This window comes from Thamnophis elegans, chromosome 5 (assembly GCF_009769535.1).
Source record: "Thamnophis elegans isolate rThaEle1 chromosome 5, rThaEle1.pri, whole genome shotgun sequence".
Lineage (NCBI taxonomy): Eukaryota > Metazoa > Chordata > Lepidosauria > Squamata > Colubridae > Thamnophis > Thamnophis elegans.
This window is the reverse complement of record NC_045545.1, coordinates 73,973,804-73,996,687: the sequence shown is the minus strand read 5'-3', so window position 1 is coordinate 73,996,687 and position 22,884 is coordinate 73,973,804. Positions and strand designations below refer to the sequence as shown.

The window sequence follows — 22,884 nt, the reverse complement described above, 5'->3', positions numbered from 1 at the left end:
ATTTTTCCACAAGGTACATATGTTTTGGATTTGCCGTCAGTGATCTTAATAGCCAAGGTGGATGATTTTGGAAATTTGACAGGTTCATGATGAATCATGTGACCAAAGCTTACTAATATTAAGAACTGACTGCTACCTCTTGGCAGTAGCACACCGTAAATACTAGTGGTTGCTAATTGTATCATGAAAGATAGACACTGCCCTCCAAACTGAGGGTATAAGTGAGATTCAAAAGCTGGCCACTGGGTAAATAGAAATGGGCAAAAATTGATCCAGGATGTTCTCTCTGTTTCTTTTATTTAGATCTTGATGAAGTTAATTCCTTGAGCCTATCTAGCTCCTCAATCTCTCTAATTGACATCAATCTAGCAGGTAAAGCATTCTGCAATTGGTCCAACATACCACGTTCCATAGGATTGGATTTTCCAGAGTGGCATCACCAATGATCAAATAAAGAGTGTATATTCCAGAGGCTGAATCAAACTCAGATTTTCTCTCAGAAGTGTCCAGTTCAAATTTGTAAATGTTTTTGCTGTCTGGTTCTGCAACAAACACTACCTCCTGCCCAGTTTTCTGATTGTGAAGCCGTACAAAAGTCTAATTTGAAAAGACAATGAAAGTTACGTTAGCATCCAATACCATAAAAGAGCAAAAACTTTAATAGTATTGTTATTTAACCAGGATTGAAGGAGAATATGCTCGTTTTAAGAGCTTGGAAAAAATTCCAAGGGCCAGTCTTTTTACAAATTATTACGCCCAGGAGTTACAGAAATAATGGAAGGATAAAGCAAGAAAATTTGAAAATGTCATTTTCTGCTTTATATATGATTCACATTCAGACTGTTACTATGCTACCGTATAAAATATACTTTTCAAGATAGGAATTATTTTCCAGATTCTGGCAAGAAACTGAAAAAAAGTAACATGGGTTTATTTCAAGAAAGAATATTTTAAAAAAACAATTAGGCATGCTGCTCTCATGTAGATTTTAAAAAAAAAGGTATAATATTCTTCCCCCCCCCCCCCATCATGCTTCTGAAATTAAGCTGGAATATATCTAGAACTATAAAGTTAAACTATTAGAGGCTTCCTCTTCACAGCGTATTGCAAAAATTCCAGCCAGAATTGAACTACGTTTTTATATGCTTTATGAAAAGACACCAGCTTACCCTCAGTAAGCATGTGATTTGCACATTCAGTCTTCATTGCTTCCACGTGAAATATGGGTAACATAGCTGGGGGAAAATGGGTTGATACAGCTTCTTTGAATGCTGTACTGATTTTGTTAAACTTGGCAAGATTGGTCATTTTGACAGCAGCAGACAAACTTACCCAATATTTTATTTATTTATACCCCACCTTTATTTTTTTTAATAAATAGCTTAAGGTGGCAAACATACCAATTATTGTTTTCCTCCCTTTTTCCCCATACCGACCCCTGGAGGTGGATTGGGCTGAAAGGGAGTGACTGGCCCAAAGTCACCAGCTGGCTTTCATGTCTAAAATAGGACTAGAACTCACACTCTCCTATTTGCTAGTCTGGTGCTTTAACCAATCGACCAAACATGCTCCAATCTGAGACAACAGAAATGATACAAGCCAAACATTTGCTCTTTCAATGAAACATGCCTGATTTTGATAAGATTTCAATTTTGATGTTTTAAAGAACTCTGGTGCAGAAGACTAAATAGCAATCAGCTGAATAAACAACTTATCTGACATAAGGTACTTTCATAAGTATATACATAGGTCTGTCTGTTATTTTGTCCATTAATTTAGACAAGAGAGCTAGCAAATCACAAGGGCAATAACTTGCTCCTTGCTTTCAAGTCTGTTATGCACAACTGTCACATTTGCTTAATGCTTTTAAGTTTTTATAAACAAAAAACAAAAAGCAACCTGAACCTCTTCTCACAAGCCTTTTTGCTAAAATGTCACTCTGGATTAGTGTAGGCATGCATTAACTAACCTGGTGAGGGATTAATTCTGCTCCAGTGTTCACATCAACCAATTGAAAGGACAAGGCAAAATTTTGATGGCTGTCAGCTGTGAATGATCCTTTGGCTTTGGCTGGGTAAGTGACCCTGAAAACAGAAGTGAACTGCTGCTAAGAAAGAAAAAGTGAATCTGTGCAGAGGAAATTAGATACAAAGTGGATTGGGATCTATTCATAAATCTAGTGATTTGCAGTTAATCAACAAGAGCTTCTGATTCCTTATTATATTATGTAATGTAATACAGAAACAATTAGAAAGCTTCATATTCCCAAATTAGATTGCTAAGGGTACTTGTGAAAACCCAAGATCTTTTTGTATAGAAGGATTCAATTTGGGTCAAGCACTGACCCCAAATTTCTGGTAAACCAATACTTAGAAACACTCAATTTTTTAATTTTTAGTATGCATGTATTAATTTTATTGGCTATAATTAATTGGCCCTATTCTTTTAGGCAAATTAATTTGCAAGTCTAAAATCTGTTCATCCTTGAATAAAGGAGGAGAAAACTATAGAAAGGGTAGGTAGTTTTCCTACCCTCATAAAGACAAATTACAAGAAGGCTGGTTATGCTTCAAATTCAATCCCATTTGTTGAATAAAATTATTGCTAAATCAAAGTCATTACTGAATCTCAACTATGATTTATTGGGGTCTAGCCCTAGAATTAACTTTTATTATATGTATAATTACTGAGGATCTTTTTAGCATGAAGAAGTTGTCATCTCAGAGCACATTGTCTACCATCTCATATTACATATTTAAGATTAGGAATTAAAGCTTATACACCAAATGATCAGATTTCCAGTCATCCTTGAACCCTAGAATACATGGGTCAATAAGAAAATGGGATCATAAATAATTTGGGAGATGTGAAAAGGGGAAAAATGCTACAGACAGCAAGGAGGGGAATTGTTTATGCTCCTGTTTATTCCTTAATATAATCTGCTTTGGGGGCCTTTTGGACAGTGGTGGGTTCCTATCGGTTTGGCTGAACCGGTAGTAGTTTGGCGGCCTGGGTCGCTGGAACCACAGCGACCTAGGCCTGCCACGCCCCCAAACCAGTTCTCTGTGCAGCACCATAGGCATCACCATCTTGTTTTTGGCTTCTGCACATGTGCAGAGCAATTTTTATTGCACTGCACATGTGCCCAAGGTGCGCCCACAAGTGAACCTGCAGTAGCAACTGCCAGAACCCACCCCTACTTATGGCTCTTTCTAGCCAGATTACAACGCATCATTAAAGGCATCAGACAAGTCTTAAAAGATATTCAATGCAAAGTAAGAATTACCAATTGCATAACTGACTCACAAAAAAGAGAAAGATGGTAGGTAGGTTGATCACAAAATGAAATTGTAAAAAAAAAACAGTAAAAGCAGAAAGAACAATAACACTTTCTAGAATTTCAAGAAGTGTAACCGCCCTTCACAAGTTTCATTTTCAAAGAGAAGCAGACAGGGATACAAGAGGTTCAGTAAAGAAATTAAAATAACACATTCTGTTCAGTGTTCTGTTTACTCTGACTGACTGAGTACTTAAGGAATTAATAATCTGATACTTGAAATTTTAAAAGGATTAGTTGCTGCTAAGAGTGTAAACATCCAACCATGCACATCCTAGTATAAAACCTAACATTTTAAATCTCAAAATACAGATCAATTTATATAATTTATTTCCTTGATAACATATTGGCAAAGCCCACATTTAGAGTGTTGGCTTTCAGTACTGAGTTCTATGTACTAATATTTTACCTGGTAGTTTTGGGTGCAATGCTCTGGTCTTTATCCACAGTAAAGAGATCCACATTTGTAATACCAACTTCAGTTGAGACTTTGACTTTCAACTGCAAACAAACAAACAAGCAAAATAAATCTCTCTCTCTCTCTCTCTCAAACACACACACATTTACACACACAAAATATGTTACATTTTAAATAGATGATGAGTAATATTTTATTTGTGCTTCATTTTTGGAAATTAGGCTTACTTCCACACCCGTTTCTTTTCTTTCTTTTTTTGAGAATGTACGAAAAAGGAGTTCAACAATCAACTTTTTATTTTGGATATAATTACATTCACACATTAATATACTTCCATATATTAATCAATTATCAATCAACTTTCTTCTAAAAGACACTTTATAACACTTTATTAATGATGGAGTCTCCAGAAAAGAGATAGCTTAACTTTATTCAGAGATGATTGAAAAGATAGTATGAGGGAAATTTAAGGAAGCAAGAATATGAATAATTAGTGGCTGACAGCTCCATTTTCTAATCGCAGGGAATACTTACTATGGTTCTCTATGAAGCACTCTGAAGGATTATGTGTTTTTTATATCTTTGGTTAAATTATAGTGGTTGAGATAAATCAACATTATGCATTTAAACAACAAAAGGAATGTCTGTCCTTAAAGTTCAACGAAGAATAGAATTGTACTTTACTATTCTATCTCATTTTACAGTATTTGGATATCTAATTTGTTTCTTGGATTCACGAACTTTTAAAAAGCATAAATTGAAAGGCATATGAGACAAATCTGAACACTTGGGCATTATGTATTGTAAATCAATGGTGAGGGAATGAGCAGCACCATGTTTGGAATATGCTCAGCTGGATATCACGAAATTAAGTCCCAACTGATAGCAGCCACGATACCCAAAAGAATACAATAAAATAGAATGCACAATGAAACAATCAGAAAAAGCAATTTGAGTTACGCAAAACATTCCAGGCTCAAAAAAACTGTTTTTGAGTATTCCAACATCAGACCAGAACACCAAGAGTTTACTCGTGAGCTTAATTTGAGTACAATACTTGGCCCCAGGGATCAATGGGAACTTGGAACAAGATTTTCTTCTCCTTTCCAGAGGCATAAAAATATATGAACAGCACTCGGAATACAGTTTCTTATTTGATGAACAGCTCATTTTACTTTGATTAAAATTTCCGCAGTAAACGAGGGAGGCAATTATGAAAAAAATTTCATACACGACACTTTGAAGATGACATTTGAGACTATTTAAAGTAAAGGTTTATCTTTTGTTTTGCTCAGATTTGTCTACTGTGTTTGGCACATTACATTCATACACACACATTAATGAATGCGGGAGAATATGCTATTTTTACTTAACTTATTAAAGTTTAGATCATAATTGTTGAAACTGCTAGAGCACTAAGTAATCTAATGACAACCTCTAATAAGCAGCCCACCTGTCAGCTTTCTCCAGTAATAAAATGCCTTATTATTAAAGCTGTATTCTTACTAAGCCATCACCGTTAATGCATGGCCACTAGTACTCACTTATATAACCAGAGTGCTTAAGCAGCTCCATAAATCCCTCTCTGATGCTTTAAGAGAGCTTGTTACTCCAATTACTACAATGATTTTGATACGTATGGCAGAGCTTGGCATGTGCAAACAAGTGACTTCTAGCTGATGTATGCTGAGTGAGCAACAAGTCTTAAATGCTAATTTTTCAATTAAATAAGCAATTGAGGAGGTGAAGAGAATATCAAATATGGTAAAACAGCTCTTGAACAAAAATAGCACACATACAAATTGTTTCCAACTGTCACCCCTGTCACTTTGGGAATGACTTTTTTAAAAAGAAACTCAATAGGAATTAAAAGATTAGACTGCGAGGAAAAAAATTCACAATGTGCAATCTGGAAATTGCTTTGTTTTAGATCTGTCAAAATATCAATGAAGTAAACTACGGAATAATATTTGCTACTTCTAAATAAATATTTTTTATGTTTTCAGTGTTACTGAATAAAAGGTTTTTTTGGCCCCAAATTCAGTTGGGCAACTTGTCCCCCCGTCTTAAAACCACCCTGTTTTCAGTTGCTGAAACATCTAACTACACTGTTGAAATTTCATCACAAAATTAATGGTAGTTTCCTGACACTGCATGTCTCGCAGTATGTTTAATGCATTAAAATAACCCTTTAAGGTTGTCTTGAAAATTTAGAAAAATAGTGACCATTTTGCACATACCTTCATCCACTGAGCTCCTCAGGAAAACAGTTAGCCTTGTCAGAAAAAATGTCTCTCCACCCAAAATTAACCCTTAATAATGAGCAGGAGATAAACATCCAAGGTTTTTTTTTATTCTGTCTATATATATTTATTTTAAAGCAGGGGGAGGGGAATAGAATGACCTGCTAAGCTGGTTACAACTGAGCCCCTTCCAACCACATGAGCCATGCCTGCAGGAGTTCCAGATGAATAAGTCAAACTTGTAGACACTCAAGAAGGAGCAGCTACAAGCCCTGCTCTGTCATTCTGAAGCAGATAGGCAGCTGGACCTCTCCTTTATTCTTCTAGGGCTCAACACAGGGCTCTGCTTCACTTTACAGAGATCCTAGTACAAGGGAAGACAGGGAAATTCTGCCTATCTGACAATAGGGAGTAGTTTTCAGAAGGGAAGCTCTTAACCCCAAAGCATCACAGACTGCCAAGAATGATGAAGCCTAGATCTGGATTCTTAACTATATCAACTCCCTTCTTACAATGTATGTTGCAGATGGCTAGCTAGCATGCAGTTTGCACGTGGCTAGTTGTTTCGTAAAACTAATTTTTAATTAAACAAATTCTAGTAAATATGGGATGCAATCATATCGATGCTGAATAGAAGAAACAGGATAACAGTTACACATTCCCCAAATACAGGCTATATATATATATATATATATATATATTTAAAGCATGAACAGGATACCCTAGCTTGGTCTTTTTGCAAGAGCAAAGCAAAGTAATATGAGGCTACCTCTTAATAAGACAAAATACTGAATGTCTTTCTGAAAGTGGTATATGTGAGATACAGTGAATGTGAGAAAATTAGGGTATGGTTGGTATGAACCTTTGTTTGCCAAGTCCAGGGTGGATGTTTGCCTCTACAAAAAAGCCAATAATTTAAAATATTTATTAAAATATAATATAATCACATCAGTTACACTCATTTTATTGTTCTCCCTATCCATTCGATGGAACATATTTTTTTGTCCCAGGAAATTTTTTATGCACAGGCCTTCAGAGTCTGACCATCACACATTCTGATACAAAGCCTAGTATTATGGTAACAGTTATTTGGGAAGGGAGAAGGAAAGGACATACTCCATGGACAACTACGTAAATTAAAAAAACAACACAACAACCCATGAAAAACAAATGAAATGAATGAAGGGTTGACTATATGTGTCACAGGATAATATTGCAGAATCCAGTCACTGGGACCAGAGGTTTTGTCTTCCAAGCTTTCAGACGTGTGCTGGAGCCAACCCATGGAACTTCTCTCTAGCTTCTAATGACCAGAGAGAAGTTCTCTGAAGATCAGCTCCAGCACAAAAGCTCGGAAGACAAAACCTCTGGTCCTGGTGACCAACTAGATTGGATTCTGCAACAAATTATATGTTGACAAAAATAAGTATTTTTCAACTAACAAGAGTCAAAATAGCTGTAATGAACAAGTTCCTTCCCAGAATAAAAAAGGGCTTAGAATATATACCTACCTCAACTTTGTTTGCTATAAACCGACTATCTCCATTAATAGTGATTGTAAAATCATAATAGCCGCTAGCAGGCTTGACACTCATGAAATTCAGCTCAAAGACGTCTCTGTTAATAAAAGTATAGCTGTAAATTTGCAGAAAATTGATTGTCATATACATAGCAATTATTAAAAATGCCAGAAGCAGGATGCACTTGCTTATAACAGTGGCTCACAACAGCAAGGGAACAGAATGAAGTCACAAGATACTATTTGGAAACAAAAACTATGAATTCCAAATGTCAAAAAGAGTGAGCTATTCATGAGCATTACTGGATGCATATCTATTTTTCATCTCTCCATGCTTTCCACATTCTTGGGAAGAATGGGGATCTTCCAAGCTGAAAATGAAGAACAAAAGTTTTGAAAAACAATATTCTGCTTACCCAGACAGAGAAAAAGTAGACTGTTGAAGGACGGTGGCTTTAGTTGCAACAGACTTTACGTGATCCAAGGTTACAGTTGCTTGGGTTAGTGGCTGTGACATCACGTTTGTCACTTTAAGCTAAAGAATGTAAAAGATTTGTAAAATTATTGTTCCTCCTCATATATGAAGACTATCAGCGAAATAACAAATTCTAGGAAAAGACAAAGTTATGGAGAAGTCCTGACGATCTTCTGTTTGTTTTACTTCAGATATTATTTCTGGCCATCTTCCAAAAACTACATCTAATTAATTCCTTGTTATAGCTTTAAGTCTTGTTATTTAAATTTAAATCATATAGTGTAGCCTAAATATAGCCTATATTTAAAAATACTGTTTTCCTTGTATCCATCAACTAAGAGGATATGTTGTACCTCAAGACTGTAAGAGTTTAGACAGGTAAGACACATAATTCAATTTTCCAGCTTCATTCTCTCACACTTATCGTTCCAAACATACATTTTGTGTACTTCAAAGTTATCTCTGTGATGAAATGAGAAAAAAAAGCCAGCTTCCACAAGACATATATTTTTCTTTTTTACCCCACCTTTATTATTTTTTATAACTAACTCAAGGTGGCAAACATTATTTAACACGCCTCCTCCTCCTCCTATTTTTCCTACAACAACCCTGTGAGTCGAGTTGGGCTGACAGAGTGTGACTGATCCAAAGTCACCCAGCTGGGTGTAAGGTAGGACTAGAATTCAGTGTTCTGGTTTAAAGACTGGTGTCTTAACCACTAGACCAAATTGTATCACATCTTTAAGAAATTACCAGCTACCAAGAAACTCAGATCTTGGTATATTTGATAGTAATGACTTTGTAATGGGCACAGGCCCAGACAGCTGTGATGCTCCTAGTCTTTCACAATAGATCTCCAACAGCTAAGATAATAACCTATAAAATGGATGATGAGGCTGACAGCTGCTTTCTTAATGCTCTATTTTGCTCCATGGTCCACTGTTGTATAACAATGCATTATTAACACTGTACATAACTTCTGGTGCAGCTGACTGTACCAACCTTGGTTTATTCACAGAAGATAGCATTCATTCTTAAATTTACTGGTTTGGTATTTTTATCCAAATTGCTTTGGAGAAACTTGGGTTGAGAGGAGCTTTTAAAATTGACAATAGTGTTTTTAATGAGCAATAAATATAAATTTTACAAGATTTATAAACTGCACCAATCTAAATCAATATTAAAGAATGGACATGGCAAACCAAAAGAGTCTAGAATAACTCAAAATATAAAAACTAAAAACCATTACAAAAATAGAAGGGACACCTAAAACCACCTTAGGAATTTAAGGATTTGACTAGAAAGCAGACCTTCTCAGTAAAAGTCTATCTCTGGAGATCAGTCATCCAGGTCATGGTTGTCCTAAAGGTGCTCTTTCAAGAGACAATTGAACTTTCTGGTTTTTTTTTCTTTGAAGATGTTTTGCTTCTCATCCAAGAAGCTTCAGAGCTGAAGTAGTTTCTTGGATGAGAAGCAAATATCTTCAAAGAAAAACCAGAAAGTCCAGTTGCCTCTTGAAAAAGCACTTTTGGAACTTCTCAGTAATAGCAACCCCATTGTGGGACATCTTGACCCAGGTGGTTTGATCAGCCTCTACCCGCCCCTCCTTTAGGAATTTACTTCACCTCACTTAAAATTAATATGCAGGAATTATTTTCGAGCAGCAAGCCTAAAATATAAATTGTATTTCTTCAATGGTAGATGTGTAACTTCTAGTATTGGTCATTCTGTCTGGGCCACTGGGAATTCAAGCTTAAAAGGAGTGAGAGAACTATTGCTGTCTATTCTTAACCTATTTAAAGAGGAATTCTAAAGGGTCATTGGCATCTATTAATGAACTATCCATTAAGAGGCTTCTGAGTTTATACCTGAAATCATTAATCGTACGATGCTATCTTTTTTACTGATCACCAAGCAGTGATCTATTAGCAGGGTACAGCACAAATTAATTTTATTTGCTTCTTGGTAGCTTTCCTAAATTCAGTTCAAGCTGTACTGTAAGATTCTGCTCAGTTTAACTCCAAAGGGGAAAAATAATAGTTGCATGGGAAAGACATTCTATATTTTTAAGTCTCTCATTGTTTTTTTTAATGCAATTCCCCAGACATGACTTGGCATTTTATAATATGCATTCTATAAAATATTCTGAAATTAATTTTTGGTTCCCGGCTCATTATTAGAGGATAGATTGGTTCCAGAAAATGTCAGTCACCGCCGCTTTAACAACCAGTTTTTGTATTATCTTCCCAATGCAAATATTTTCACTTTCTACTTCAGGCATTAAGACACTCTTGGTGCAGCCACTGACCGTGAGTATTGGCTGATGGTGAGAAACTGCAGCAGGTCCCTCAGTCACAGCAATGACTGGCAGATGGTAACGATTCTGGGAAAGGGAGGCTGCAGCACAAGCTACACTGAATGCTTCTGAAAGAATCTCAAAGTTTTTCTTGCTGAAAACTGCATTCATCAGGAGGATGAGCTGATCCTTAAAATAAAAAATAATAAGAAAAAATTGGTTTCAGCATTTTATTGTTTTAAGAGACAAAAAGAAAGGAACTATGGAAAAAGAGGAAAAATTAAAAAGCTATATTATATACAGCAAATCATTTAGTCAAATTTCTAAACGTATCATTAAATCTTCATTACATGAAATATTTATTATTGCTTAGTCTTCCCATTACCTTGATAGACAGCTAATTCATAAACAGAAAACAAGCATATACTGGTGATCCAGTATGAGGCTAGGAATACACTAACAAAATTTTTTTTGTGGAGGTTGTCGCGTATGTTAATAAAATCACTGTCAAATTTTTTACATATATGGTTAACCAGAAAATTTGACAATAGATTGCAGTCAACAGCAACTTTAAAATGGATTTATAATGGACTTCAAATAGTACTGGGACAATTACCTTAACATATATTTTAAACGCTCAATAGGATAAATATTCAGTAGTTTGTCCTGTTTTTATAGATTAATGGTACTTATTACTTCTCTCAGACATACAGGTTCTACTCAAAAAGACAGAGATTATCATGTAAATCTAAATGAGTAGCTAAGTTTCTGTACTCAGAAAGAGAAAGTGCTGTCACTCAGAGGACCAATGATTTGGCGTGTCTCAAAGCAGCTGGAGGAGCAATGTTTGCATAGGGCATAGTAATCATGATTTCTGAGACATTTTAAAAAAGACTGTAAGGAAAAGAAAAGGTTTGGGAACCTTTTGAGAAGAGGGTGTTACTAATTTTGAATCCCATTTGTCCATATTCTTCAAACAAAGAGATTTTGTTATTCTTGTTATAAAGAAAAGCTGGAGAGATTATTTTTACCTCTATTTTAGGTACCTAATCAAAACATCCCATCCCATTAAAAGCATTGTCGCTGGTTTGAAAATTTGTCAAACTTAATTCTTTCTGTGGAATCATATAAAAACATGCCCATATAAATAGGCAGATTACAATAACAATTACAATAAATCACTAATAAATTACAATAACCTCAAGCAGTTTTAATTTCTCCTATGAAATAGAATTTATTAACACAATTTCTATATATTAAAAAAATTCAGAGTTCCTGACAACACAATGCACAACTCACACCAAATAATTACTTTTAATTGGGCCAATTTGGGAGTTTGGTATTTTTAAAAACACTTTATGACAAGCAGTCTATAACACATCACTTTAGATTCACCTGACTAATGTTTAAAGATGTGATTTAGAAAGTATTGTTTTTGCAACAATTCTTAAAAAGAGGAAATAGACTTGAGACCTTTCTAGTCCATTACACATTCCCAATACTAATTGGAAATAATAGGCACTAATTATATTTTCAGTTCAGCAAAACATAATTTTGTGACTAGCCGTTAACTGTCAAGACAAAAGACTTTTTTTTGAAGATGACATTTAAAAAGTTTCATAAATAACTTGAATCTTTCTCCACATTATAAGGTCATCTGATGCAGCCCATTAGTTAATGCTTTTACCTGAGATATATTAAATTTCTTTCTTTCAATTTGTTAAATTCACTGTTTCCTTCCTGTCATTGTGAGTAGCCTAATCACACCTGACATCCGAGCCAGAATAACTCAGTATTCCTACAGATTATAAACACTTTCTAGTTTTCCTGTAATTATTGACTTTCCCATAAAATTTAAACTTGTATCTGTCAATTTTATATGTCAATTTTACCAACTGTGTAACTTTTCACTGCACCCTAGATAATTAACATTTTATATCTTTTTTGGGAAACCTTTGCCTGCATACAGTTTTTATCTGATTGCTTTATGTTTTAAAGATGCAGGAGGACTCCAAACAGTGACTGAAGATTGACGAAGATTCTCAGTCATCTAGACACAGTTGTCTGGAAATTGAATCATGGCAATTGGACTTTTTTTCTTTTTGGTTTGAAACTTTTTGCTGCTTTCAACCAAAAAGAAAAGAAATCCAGTTGCCATAACTCTGAGACTGTAGCAGTTTTCCCATATATGATGTTGAAATTATTTAACTTCAGAATTAAGGTAAGAGCATAAAAATAAACTATTTGTATTAAGTGCAACCCAGAGCAGAGCTTAACAGAGTTATTTTTCTCTTCTTTCCAAACAAGAAGCAAGAACAAGATGATGGATTTAAGAGGCAGGCAGTACCATACACTGTGAGGCCTAGGGCTATTATGTACTATATTACCATCTTAACATCTTATAGTGGTGTGCCTATTTGTTACCTACAGAATTTAGAGGAGGAGTACTCATTTTTTTAAACCCTCCTTTTTTGGTTGAGAATGTAAATTCAGTATGGAGATCATGTATATTTGTCTTACAACAGCTCTTCAATTTACAACCATAATTGATCCCGGAATAATGGTCATAAGTCTTATGACCTTTTTTGCAGCAGTGCTTAAGCAAATGCCATAGCTGTTTCCCCCAAATGCTCAAAATTAAGACCACAGGAGCATGGGATGTGGAAATGTGAGCCAGTTGCCAAGCACTCAAAATATTATCTTACAATAGAAATTATTATTAGTTTGTGAACCCATTTACATCTTGCAATAGTCCAAATTCAGCTTTGAATTTATAGTTTTTTATTTTAAATCATTACCACAGCATGTTCCAAGTTACCTACTTCTTTTATTGCTGGCTCAGTGCCAACATGATCTGAGAGTCTGTAAGTGGCGGCTACAAATAATGCAGTTGCTTCAAGCCCTTCTTCAAATTGTAGATACACTCCTCCTAAATCATCCAAGCGTGCAACAAGATCCTACAAAAAGATCACAGCAAATAATTTTACACTTATTTCATCCATCTAATAATATACAGCATGTCCTCCCATACCCAGGAGTTTTGCTGCCTTTTTTCTTTTCACCTTATTAATATTTGGATATTATTTTCATATCTAGGGAACATCAACTGAAGAAAAGGTTATTCTGATTCTAAAGAATGAATAGAACTCAGTGCAGAAAAGAACCTGAATATTAAATGCAAACACAGCAAAAAAAATGCAGTGGGAACTGAGAATAGGACAGGACAGCAACAATCTTAAGCACCCTAACTCTATAATGGATGGACTTTGTGAGAGTGAGGGGGCAAAAATAATTAAAATATGGATAATGAAAAGACAGAGAAAATGAAAGTTAGACCTCTTTTTGCATCCCTCTGACACTAACTGGTAGGTATCCCCACCTCTTTGAAATATAGTTTTTGAAAGAAAAATTTGTCAACCTTTTGATCTGGTGGCATGGATTCATGAAAAAAGATGAGTATTTGAGACTTGCGTGCCATTTATTCTTTTACTGCTCTAAGAATATTGTTGATATTTAAAATATAGTTAAAGGTAGTCCTGTAAGTGAGACATTTGTTAAACGAGTTTTGCCCCATTTTACAACCTTTTGTGCCACAGTTGTTGAGTGAATTTCTGCAGTTGTCAAGTTTGCAACACAGTTATTAAGTGAACCTGGCTTCCCCATTGACTTTGTTCATTAGATGATTGCAAAAGGGATCACATGACCCTGGGACATGGCAACTGTCAGTCGCCAAGCTTCTGAATTCTGATTACATGACCAGGAAGATGCTGCAATGTTTGTGGGAAAAATGGTCGTAAGTCACTTTTTTCAGTGCTGCTGTAACTTTGAACAGTCACTAAATAAATTGTTGTAAGTCAAGGACTACCTGTATATTGCTTTAAAAATTGTTTTAATATATTTTATATGGTTAGTTAGATGAGAATAAAGCAGAAGGGCACAGTATAACGAATAAATCTAAAACAAACCTCTATTTCTTCCACAATACTTCTTAAATCTGCCTGCTGTGACAAATAGGATGCAGTCTGCAAAGCCTGAATTGTTCTGAAACAACAGAAACCATAATATATGATCCTACCAATTACAAGAGGATTGATCTCAGAAGTATGAAACATGAATATCCATTAAAACAGCACTAACAAATTTGGATTCATTTGGTAAAAAAGTTTGCATAAAATGTTACTAAAAAGTTGTATGATTTGATTAAAGTCAATTTTATTTTCCTAGATTAGAAACTGTAGCAGTTTCCGAATTCTAACATCCAGGTGTGATAATTAACATTTCTATGAATAGCTAAGTCAGAAGTTCATCAATCCCCAAAGCTTCAATGTACAGTAATCCAATTATATTCCCAATTCTGTTCCATGCTTATGGCTCGTTAAACCATGTGACATAAGTTACATAAGTGTCAGTAAATTAGACCTTATTAAATAACTCAGTTCATCTGAAGAGAAAAAAAACCTATAATGCAGAAGTAAATAACAACACAGCAGCCTAGCTTTGGTGTTCCAAATGTTTCTCTGAGTGATCCTCAAGATAAACACTTACGCCAAGATGTTTTCTTCTTTGCTAAGACGAGAAGTGAGTGCAGTTAGGGCTTCTTGGGAAGCGAGAGGAAGCCCAAAACCATTCAGGGCTCCAACAGCATGATAAATCTGGGTAATCGAAGAATCTTCACTGATAGCTTCAAGTAGCAATTCCCTGGTTTCATTTGAAATTGCAATCTAGGAATAATACACTAAATGCAGTATACATAAATCATTGCCATAAGTGTTTAGCCTTACAGCTAACAATTGCTTCCTAATGGAAGTCAAGTCTTCAAACTCCTCCAAATTAAGAAACAAAACTCTGACATGCCAAATTTCATTGTATTTATTTTGTACAATGACAATATATATATAAATCAGACTACTGTACTATCCATTCTGATGTACAACTCCTGAATTTCAGGCAGAGATCTTTCCCATTTATTATTATGTGATGTCTTTAACTGGAGGACAAGGGATTGAACCCAGGGATTCTATTTATACTACTGTTTACATCCTAACTTTAGGTTCTTCAAAACCTAATGATACTGACCTCTATAAATGAACAGTACTATTTTGGATGTACAGAGAGAATTGAGACTGATGTTCATACAGCTGATTAAACGTAATATCTTGAACAAAAGACATATTCCAACTATGGTGCACTCCAGTTTATACTTGCAGTCTAATGTCACTGCAAATTCTGCTTTAAGGCTAGTACTTTAGCTTAATCAATGTTTCAATGAGCAGAATGGAAGAAAATCTGGAAATCACAACTAACCACTTAGAGACAGCTCTGGTTCTGCAAAAATAAGAAACCAGTAAACTGCCCTCCCATAAATTGAATGCATATCATACATTTCTGCTTATAAATAGCTTAGTTGAAAATAATCCAGCATCACATATAAGTCACTTTCAGCTACTCAGAAATAGTCAATTATAAGAATATTAACTACATAAATAGAAACTCTATCCCACATAGAACAAAAATATACCTAATTTTATTTTGAAGCCCTAATGGTTTAATTTGCACTGTCAGATTGCTTAAAACAGGTTAAATAATCTGCCTTCTGCTATAATGCTATTTAATAACTGCTTATTTTAGTCTACAAACAGATGACTTGGAAAAAGATGTTGTAAAATTAATCATAAGACAAACAGATGAAACATTTGTACAAAAGAACATATTTTTCCTGTAAAAAATGAACTTACCTCACATCCAGCTAGTGCCTGACTTCCCTGTGCAGCATAGAAGAGGGAATCAATACTATCAGGGTCCAATTTAGTTTTTATAAAATTGCAAGCAGCCTATTAAGAAAAAAAAGTTGGAATTAAATAATTAAGGCAATTAGCACATGCTAAATGTAATGTTCGAGTTATTTACCAGGGAAAATCTTACCAATTTTGTTTTGTAAAAAAAGCTAATACCAGGCTAGATATACACAATGAGATATGGTATAAGATAGTTCATAATTCATTTATTTCCTTCCACTACAATAACAAAAAAATGAAAAGACAAGTTCCTTTTCTATTCCCTTTCTTGCTTATATTACAGCCTGCTTTGCTCCTTCATTCTCAAAGACATGAGGCGTTTTATCTATGGAAACAAGCACAGGCATCTATAAAATATTTTCAGTACATAACAGATAAATTCTTAGTAAAACATGGAGTACCTGATTTAGGAAGGTAACAAAAAATAATACTGGATGTAAGGAAGGAAGGCATTTTTCTAGTTCTTATAAGTGGTAGCCACAAGGCAATTACACTAAATCAGAGATAGATATTTATCAAGTTAAAAAAAACTCTTTCAATTCCTAGTGACTTTACTGATATATTGTCCATATTGCTCCCTGGGCAGCCACTTAGAAGTAATTCACTATTACAAACTTTTTGAAAGTTTCTCATGTAGTCTGTAATCTGGTTTTCCCTGGAGGTCTCTCATCCAAATACTAAATAATACTGACCCTGTGTAACATCCAAGCCAGACAGTTAAGAAGGCTGAGATTCTTTTATGGGTTTAATTAAAATAACTGATAAAAGTGCAAATTGTCCTAGTTAGATAATAAAAAAATAGGCAGCAAATGAAGTGTTAGCACCATCTATTGGAGGAACTCTATTGCTAAATCCAGAAAGAATTATAAATGTTCAAACTCATACATAAATTATCTGTCTGAAATAACAACAACAACAATTTTACATGCAATATTGGCCAGACAACTGAATGAAATTTTACAAAATGGCCAAATTGATGAATGGTTGACAACTGGAAAAACATACTTGATTCAGAAAGATGCAACTAAAGGAACAACACCTGAAAACTACAGACCAATAACATGCTTGCCAACAACCTTTAAATTACTCACAGGCATTATTGCAGATAACATTATGGATTATTTGGAAACAAACAACATCTTGCCAGTAGAGCAAAAAAGCAAGAAAAGAAGGAGCAGGGGCACAAAAGATCAGCTCCTAATTGATAAAATGATATTAGAAAATTGTAAGAACAGAAAAACGAACTTGAATATGGTCTGGATTGATTACAAAAAGGCATTCGACATAGTTGGATCATAAAATGCTTAGAAACAATTGGCATTAGCAAAAATATTATATCCTTTACTGAAAAGGCGATGAAACAATGGAGAACTGAGTTGGCAGTAGAGAATGAGAACTACGGAATGTTTAATATCAAGCAAGGAATTTTCCAGGGTGATTCACTTTCACCTCTTCTCTTCATCATCGCAATGATCCCACTATCAGTAACCTTAAAAAAAATATGAAATTAGGCTATCAAACAGCCAAAGAAGCTGAAAAAATTTCACATTTATTATATATGGATGATTTGAAACTCTATGGAAAGTCAGAAATAGAAACCCAATCACTGACAAACACAGTCCGAGTATTCAGCACCGATATTTCAATGCAGTTTGGCATGGAAAAATGCCCCACTGTATCCATAAAAAGGGGCAAAATCACTACATGTGTGGGAATTGAACCACCCAATGGCCAACTAATTAAATGAAAATGAAGCCTACAAATACTTAGGCATTCTGCAGTTGGATAACATCAAGCATGGAGAAATAAAAACTATTGTCAGGAGAGAGTATACCAACAGAGTTAGGAAAATTTTGAAATCTAAATTGAATGGTGGAAATACAATCAAGGCCATAAATACCTGGGCAATATCAATTATAAGATACACAGCTGGTATAGTTAACTGGACACAAGCTGATTTGGACATTTTGGACCGAAAAACCAGGAAACTAATGACAATGCACTACAGTTTACATCCACGTGATGATACTGATAGACTATGCCTGCCCCGAAAATCAGGTGGCAGAGGATTATTACAAGTGAAGCAAATAGTTGAAGAAGAAAAACATGCACTGGCTGGTTATTTAAAAGAAAGTCAAGAACATCTATTAATCGAAGTAAAGAACAAAAATCTACTGAAGGCCCAACAGACGAAACAAGAATACAGAAAAGATGTGATAAAATCAAGAATGGAGAGTTGGCAGAACAAAGCACTGCATGGCCAATTTCTGGAAAAAATAAAAGATAAAGTGGACAGTGAGAAAACTTGGTTATGGTTAACAGCAGGTACATTAAAGAAAGAAACAGAGTAACTAATCCTGGCTGTGCAAGCTATCTGCACAAATGCCATTAAGGCCAAAATCAAAAAATCCTCTGATGATGCCAAATGCAGACTTTGCAAAGAAGCTGATGAAACTGTTGATCACATACTCAGCTACTTTAAAAAAATCATGCAGACTGATTATAAATTGCGGCACAATTGATCCATTGGAATTTGTGCAAAAATTATAATATTAAAACAGCAACAAACTAGTGGGAACATCAGCCCGAAAAAGTCACCGAAAATAAGATGGTCAAGATCTTGTGGGATTTCCGCATACAAACAGACAAAATACTGGCGCAAAATACACCAGACATCACACTGGTTGAGAAAAATAAGGTTACAATCATAGACATCGCAATACCAGGTAATAGCAGGGTCGACGAGAAGGAATATGAAAAAAATCGCGAAATACCAGGACTTAAAAATCGAAATCCAACGATTATGGCACAAAGCAGCAGTGATAATCAGCACACTGGGTGCTATTCCAAAAGCACTGGAATTACATTTAAAACAGTTAAAAATTGACAAAATCACCATCAGTCAAATGCAAAAAGCCGCACTGCTTGGATCTGCATGCATATTACGAAAATACATTACGACGTCCTAGGCCCCTGGGTGGGGCCCGACTAGTAATCAATGCCAAATCCGGCGAAACAACTGGCCGCTGTGATACAATTCTGTTGTTGCGATAATAATAATAATAGAACACATATAGCTGGATTAAAATATTTTGTAGAAGATATGAGCAGCAGGAATAGGCATTAGTCTTGGAGAGAAGAATATATTCTGCATGAAGAATATCAATTTCTATTTCTATTATTTCCAGAAAAACCTTGTATGAAACCATGAAGGAACATTACCAATATAGACAATACTCATAAACTGAACACCATTCTGACTCAACATAAGGCAGATTCATTCCATTTTAAAAATAAATAATACATAGCTAATTCCTAATTAACCTAAATCAGGATGATACAAAATAGTATATAATAGGTTATGTTCGTTCCAAAACCAGCAAGTACACCACCGCATTTCACCTTTTATTGTCACGGTGTTCAACAATCCTGTCATTCAATTTCATCTGTTGAGTATTATGACTGAGCTGGGCTTTGAACCTTGATCTCCCTAATCAAACATATTGTTAATTACAACACAGTTCTTTTATATATACATATTGGCTACTTCTAGTTTTTCTTGCTTTTGCCTTATAAAAATTAAGAAGATGCTTATCATATGAACAAAGTTACAGTCTTAAGTTTCTGTACTCCACACTTATAGAAAGATCTCCAAGCTGTAATGTAAGGTGACTGTGAATGAGACTGATGAATAAAAATATGGGCAATTCAACTCAAAGAAGCTAGAGAAGAATAAAAGTGAAACAAATATATTTTATGGGTGAATAATAAATTACATTATCATGTTAAAATGTGATAGTTCTTTATTTCTTTACTTATATATCTTCTTTATCTATTATATAATATACATAATTTCTTCTCTATTTCCTAAAATGTTAATAGAAAGGGTTCAGGTATACATAAGCCAATTATTTCAAGAGGAATTCAAAATAAGCAATTGCCTGATACAAAAGAATACATTTTTGTTTAGGTTTTATTGCTTTTCTTACTTTTGATGTCTCTCCCATGTTCCCCTCCCAGAAGTAGAGACATCAATGTAAAGTTTATTAATGCTGTTCCATGTTTGTTTATTAAAAATACTTGCAATAAAATTCAGTAACTTATTGAGATTTATATAAAAATAACAAAATAAGGCTAAAGCATAAACATTTCCAGGTAAGAATTCTAAGGTTTTAAGAAATAAAAACTGTATAAGAACGCTACTGAATCATTATGAGAATTGATTGTTTCTCGGTTTGTCTTTTGCTCTACAACATTGTCAGAGGGCAATTTTCAGCTTCAGGGGAAAGAAGAGATGGTTTTGTGGCATGGGCAGGTGTATGTGTGTCCACATGCACGCAAACACACACTGCTTGTGTGAATAGGGTCGCAAGCGCGGCTGCGAGCACCCATGACACTCACAGTGACACTCGTGTGGGTGAGCCAGTGCATGCCCATGGCCCACAGGTTGGCAACCCCTTAAGTACATATTTGTATACCTGAAAGAAATATTGCTTGCCCAGAGCAGATGGCAAAATTTATGCTTGCAGTAATTTATGTGCAGATAATCAGTTCATTCATCATGAATTCATCAATATTTTGAATGTCCCAAAGATATATCCTCACCTTTTCATCAGCTACTTTCCCACCTAATTGATTCAATCCTATGATGGTATAATAACTTCCTTCTAAATCAGTAAATGGACGATCCAAAGAGTTTTGTAACCTCTGAACATCATGCAGTGTGAGGTAATGACTAGGAGTCAAGGCTGCTATCTTGTCCACAGATATTAAGACCAAAATGAAAAATGTAAGATACCCTGAAAAAAAACAAGAAAAGATAAACGCCTGTGAATATCATTGTTGAGTGCATATATTAGTTGTTGAATAATTTTCTTTATCCAGTTGGATCATTACACTATTCAGATATCCTTAGCCCAAGGAGAAAAAGTATTATAGAGTCAAAAACATATAATTAAAGAAATCAATTTGATGCTCATGCATAACATACTGTTAACAAGTTTTATTAAAACAGGCTACCTTTCCAATAAAACAAGGAATATATTTGCAAATATTAAAGTTGATTTGTTTAAAAAAATATCTGTGTTCTTCTAGATATCGTGGAATGACAAAAGAGTGTTTTTATTAGCCCAAATAAAAATGCAAATACCATAATTGGTTGAAAGGGGACAGATGGGAAATTGCTTTATCTCAGTTGCAATTAATTTCCTGCCACCTATAGTACAAAGAAGCTTGGAAAATGCAAGACTTGTAATTAGCCATTCTGAAGTGACACTGACATACAAAAAAGTTTGCCACAGGACTTGAAGATAGACAATACTATTCTGTCTCAAATACAAATAGTCCCATTAATTTAAAATGACCATCAGAATCAATCACCTTTCAATTTCATTCATCCCCATTACAAAATAGAAATGAATGAATGCAAACAACTTTTCAAGCTACTTAATCCCAATTTTCTTGCCCATTTTAAATGGTACAGAGATCGATCTTGTGCAAAAGAAAGTGGCAGAACCCAGGTAGGTATCGAACCAGGCTTACTGATCAAAAAGCCGAAATTATTACAATCTTCTAATGCAATTTTATATTCAAGAATGTGTTTTCTGAACCAGATTACATTTACATCTGCATACTGACAAGGATATTAAAGAACATAATTACCTAAGCACAATTACCTGACAGAAAGCATCAAGGAACATAAAATAAAAATGTACAGGATTAATGCTGTAGGGAAAAAAAACCCTTTAGGGTATCAACCCTGTTCAGTTAATGCTACAGTAGCGAACAGGCTCAGTTCTATTTAGAGTAAGTTTAACGAACGCATACAATCGCCACTTGCTTTAAATAACAACTGAGGCATTTCGCTCCAAATAAGGCTCCTTTGTGTTCCTCAACTGCTTGACAGGTAGGTATTCAGCAGGTGAAGCTTTTTTTATCAGCCTTGACATGATAGGTAAGATTCATTCTGATCGTGCCAAGGCCCTTTCCCAGATTCCCTGAAGGGGAACTCACACCCCAGACTTCAGAAAGGGCTCCTCTACTCGCCCTCCCTAAGCAGGACTGCAAAGGCAACAATCCCTTTCCACGCCGTCACCACCTCACCACACTCCTTACCCGGGGCCGCCATTTTCCCCCTCGCCTGCACACCAAGGGAAGACCCCACTTCCGCCCGGAGCTGTGGAATGTACTATTTAGCCCGACGTAACTCTTGCTCTTAAACAGCAGGATTAATATTTGGACAAGGCAGACCGATTCGCTCCTTTCAACCTGTGGGAGTGGAACGTAGTTTAAAGAATGGGAACGCCGGCTCTGGTGCTCATTTCCCCTTGGTCAGCACGAATGGTACATTCCAACACGGTGGCTTTGGCACTGGGCGGAGCTTAAGGAAGGATGTGGCGTTCGCTGAATGGCTGGCAATCGAATCCTTTAAATCGAAGGAGGCACATTCAAACATGCCTGTCGTGGAATGGTTTTGTGCGGGGCGGGTCCAATTCCAAATCTGTACTGAGGAAGTTTTTCGGCCAGGTTGGGAAATTGCAGGCTGTAGAGGAGAGATTATTACAGGTCAGTACAGAATAGTCACATACTACTCTGACCTCATAGCTAAACAAGTATACAGAATATTTAGACATCACTTAAGACAGTGTTTCTCAACCTTGGCAACTTGAAGATGTCCGGACTTCAACTCCCAGAATTCGCTGGCTGGGGAATTCTGGGAGTTGAAGTCCGGACATCTTCAAGTTGCCAAGGTTGAGAAACACTGACTTAAGAGACCTCATAGCTAAACAAATATACAGAATA

The 22,884-nt window shown here is 35.3% G+C and overlaps 1 protein-coding gene across 2 annotated transcripts in view; it reads right to left on the bottom strand.

The window, feature by feature from the left end:
- The window catches only part of RPN2 (ribophorin II), a 33,086-nt gene extending 10,698 nt beyond the window's left edge, over window positions 1-22,388 (bottom strand). The window contains exons 1-12 of one of the 2 annotated variants that reach the window (XM_032217614.1): window positions 22,198-22,388; window positions 20,689-20,882; window positions 16,024-16,119; window positions 14,834-15,009; window positions 14,254-14,329; window positions 13,111-13,245; window positions 10,301-10,477; window positions 7,934-8,052; window positions 7,510-7,615; window positions 3,747-3,838; window positions 1,970-2,084; window positions 403-597 (exon numbers count right to left, since the gene is read on the bottom strand). In XM_032217614.1, the coding sequence (XP_032073505.1) occupies window positions 403-597; window positions 1,970-2,084; window positions 3,747-3,838; window positions 7,510-7,615; window positions 7,934-8,052; window positions 10,301-10,477; window positions 13,111-13,245; window positions 14,254-14,329; window positions 14,834-15,009; window positions 16,024-16,119; window positions 20,689-20,882; window positions 22,198-22,210 (1,494 nt within the window). In that variant the 5' untranslated portion in view covers window positions 22,211-22,388. The remainder of the gene's footprint in view (window positions 1-402; window positions 598-1,969; window positions 2,085-3,746; window positions 3,839-7,509; window positions 7,616-7,933; window positions 8,053-10,300; window positions 10,478-13,110; window positions 13,246-14,253; window positions 14,330-14,833; window positions 15,010-16,023; window positions 16,120-20,688; window positions 20,883-22,197) is intronic. The other variant, XM_032217613.1, reaches the window with a different exon arrangement.
- Window positions 22,389-22,884: the final 496 nt, after the last annotated feature.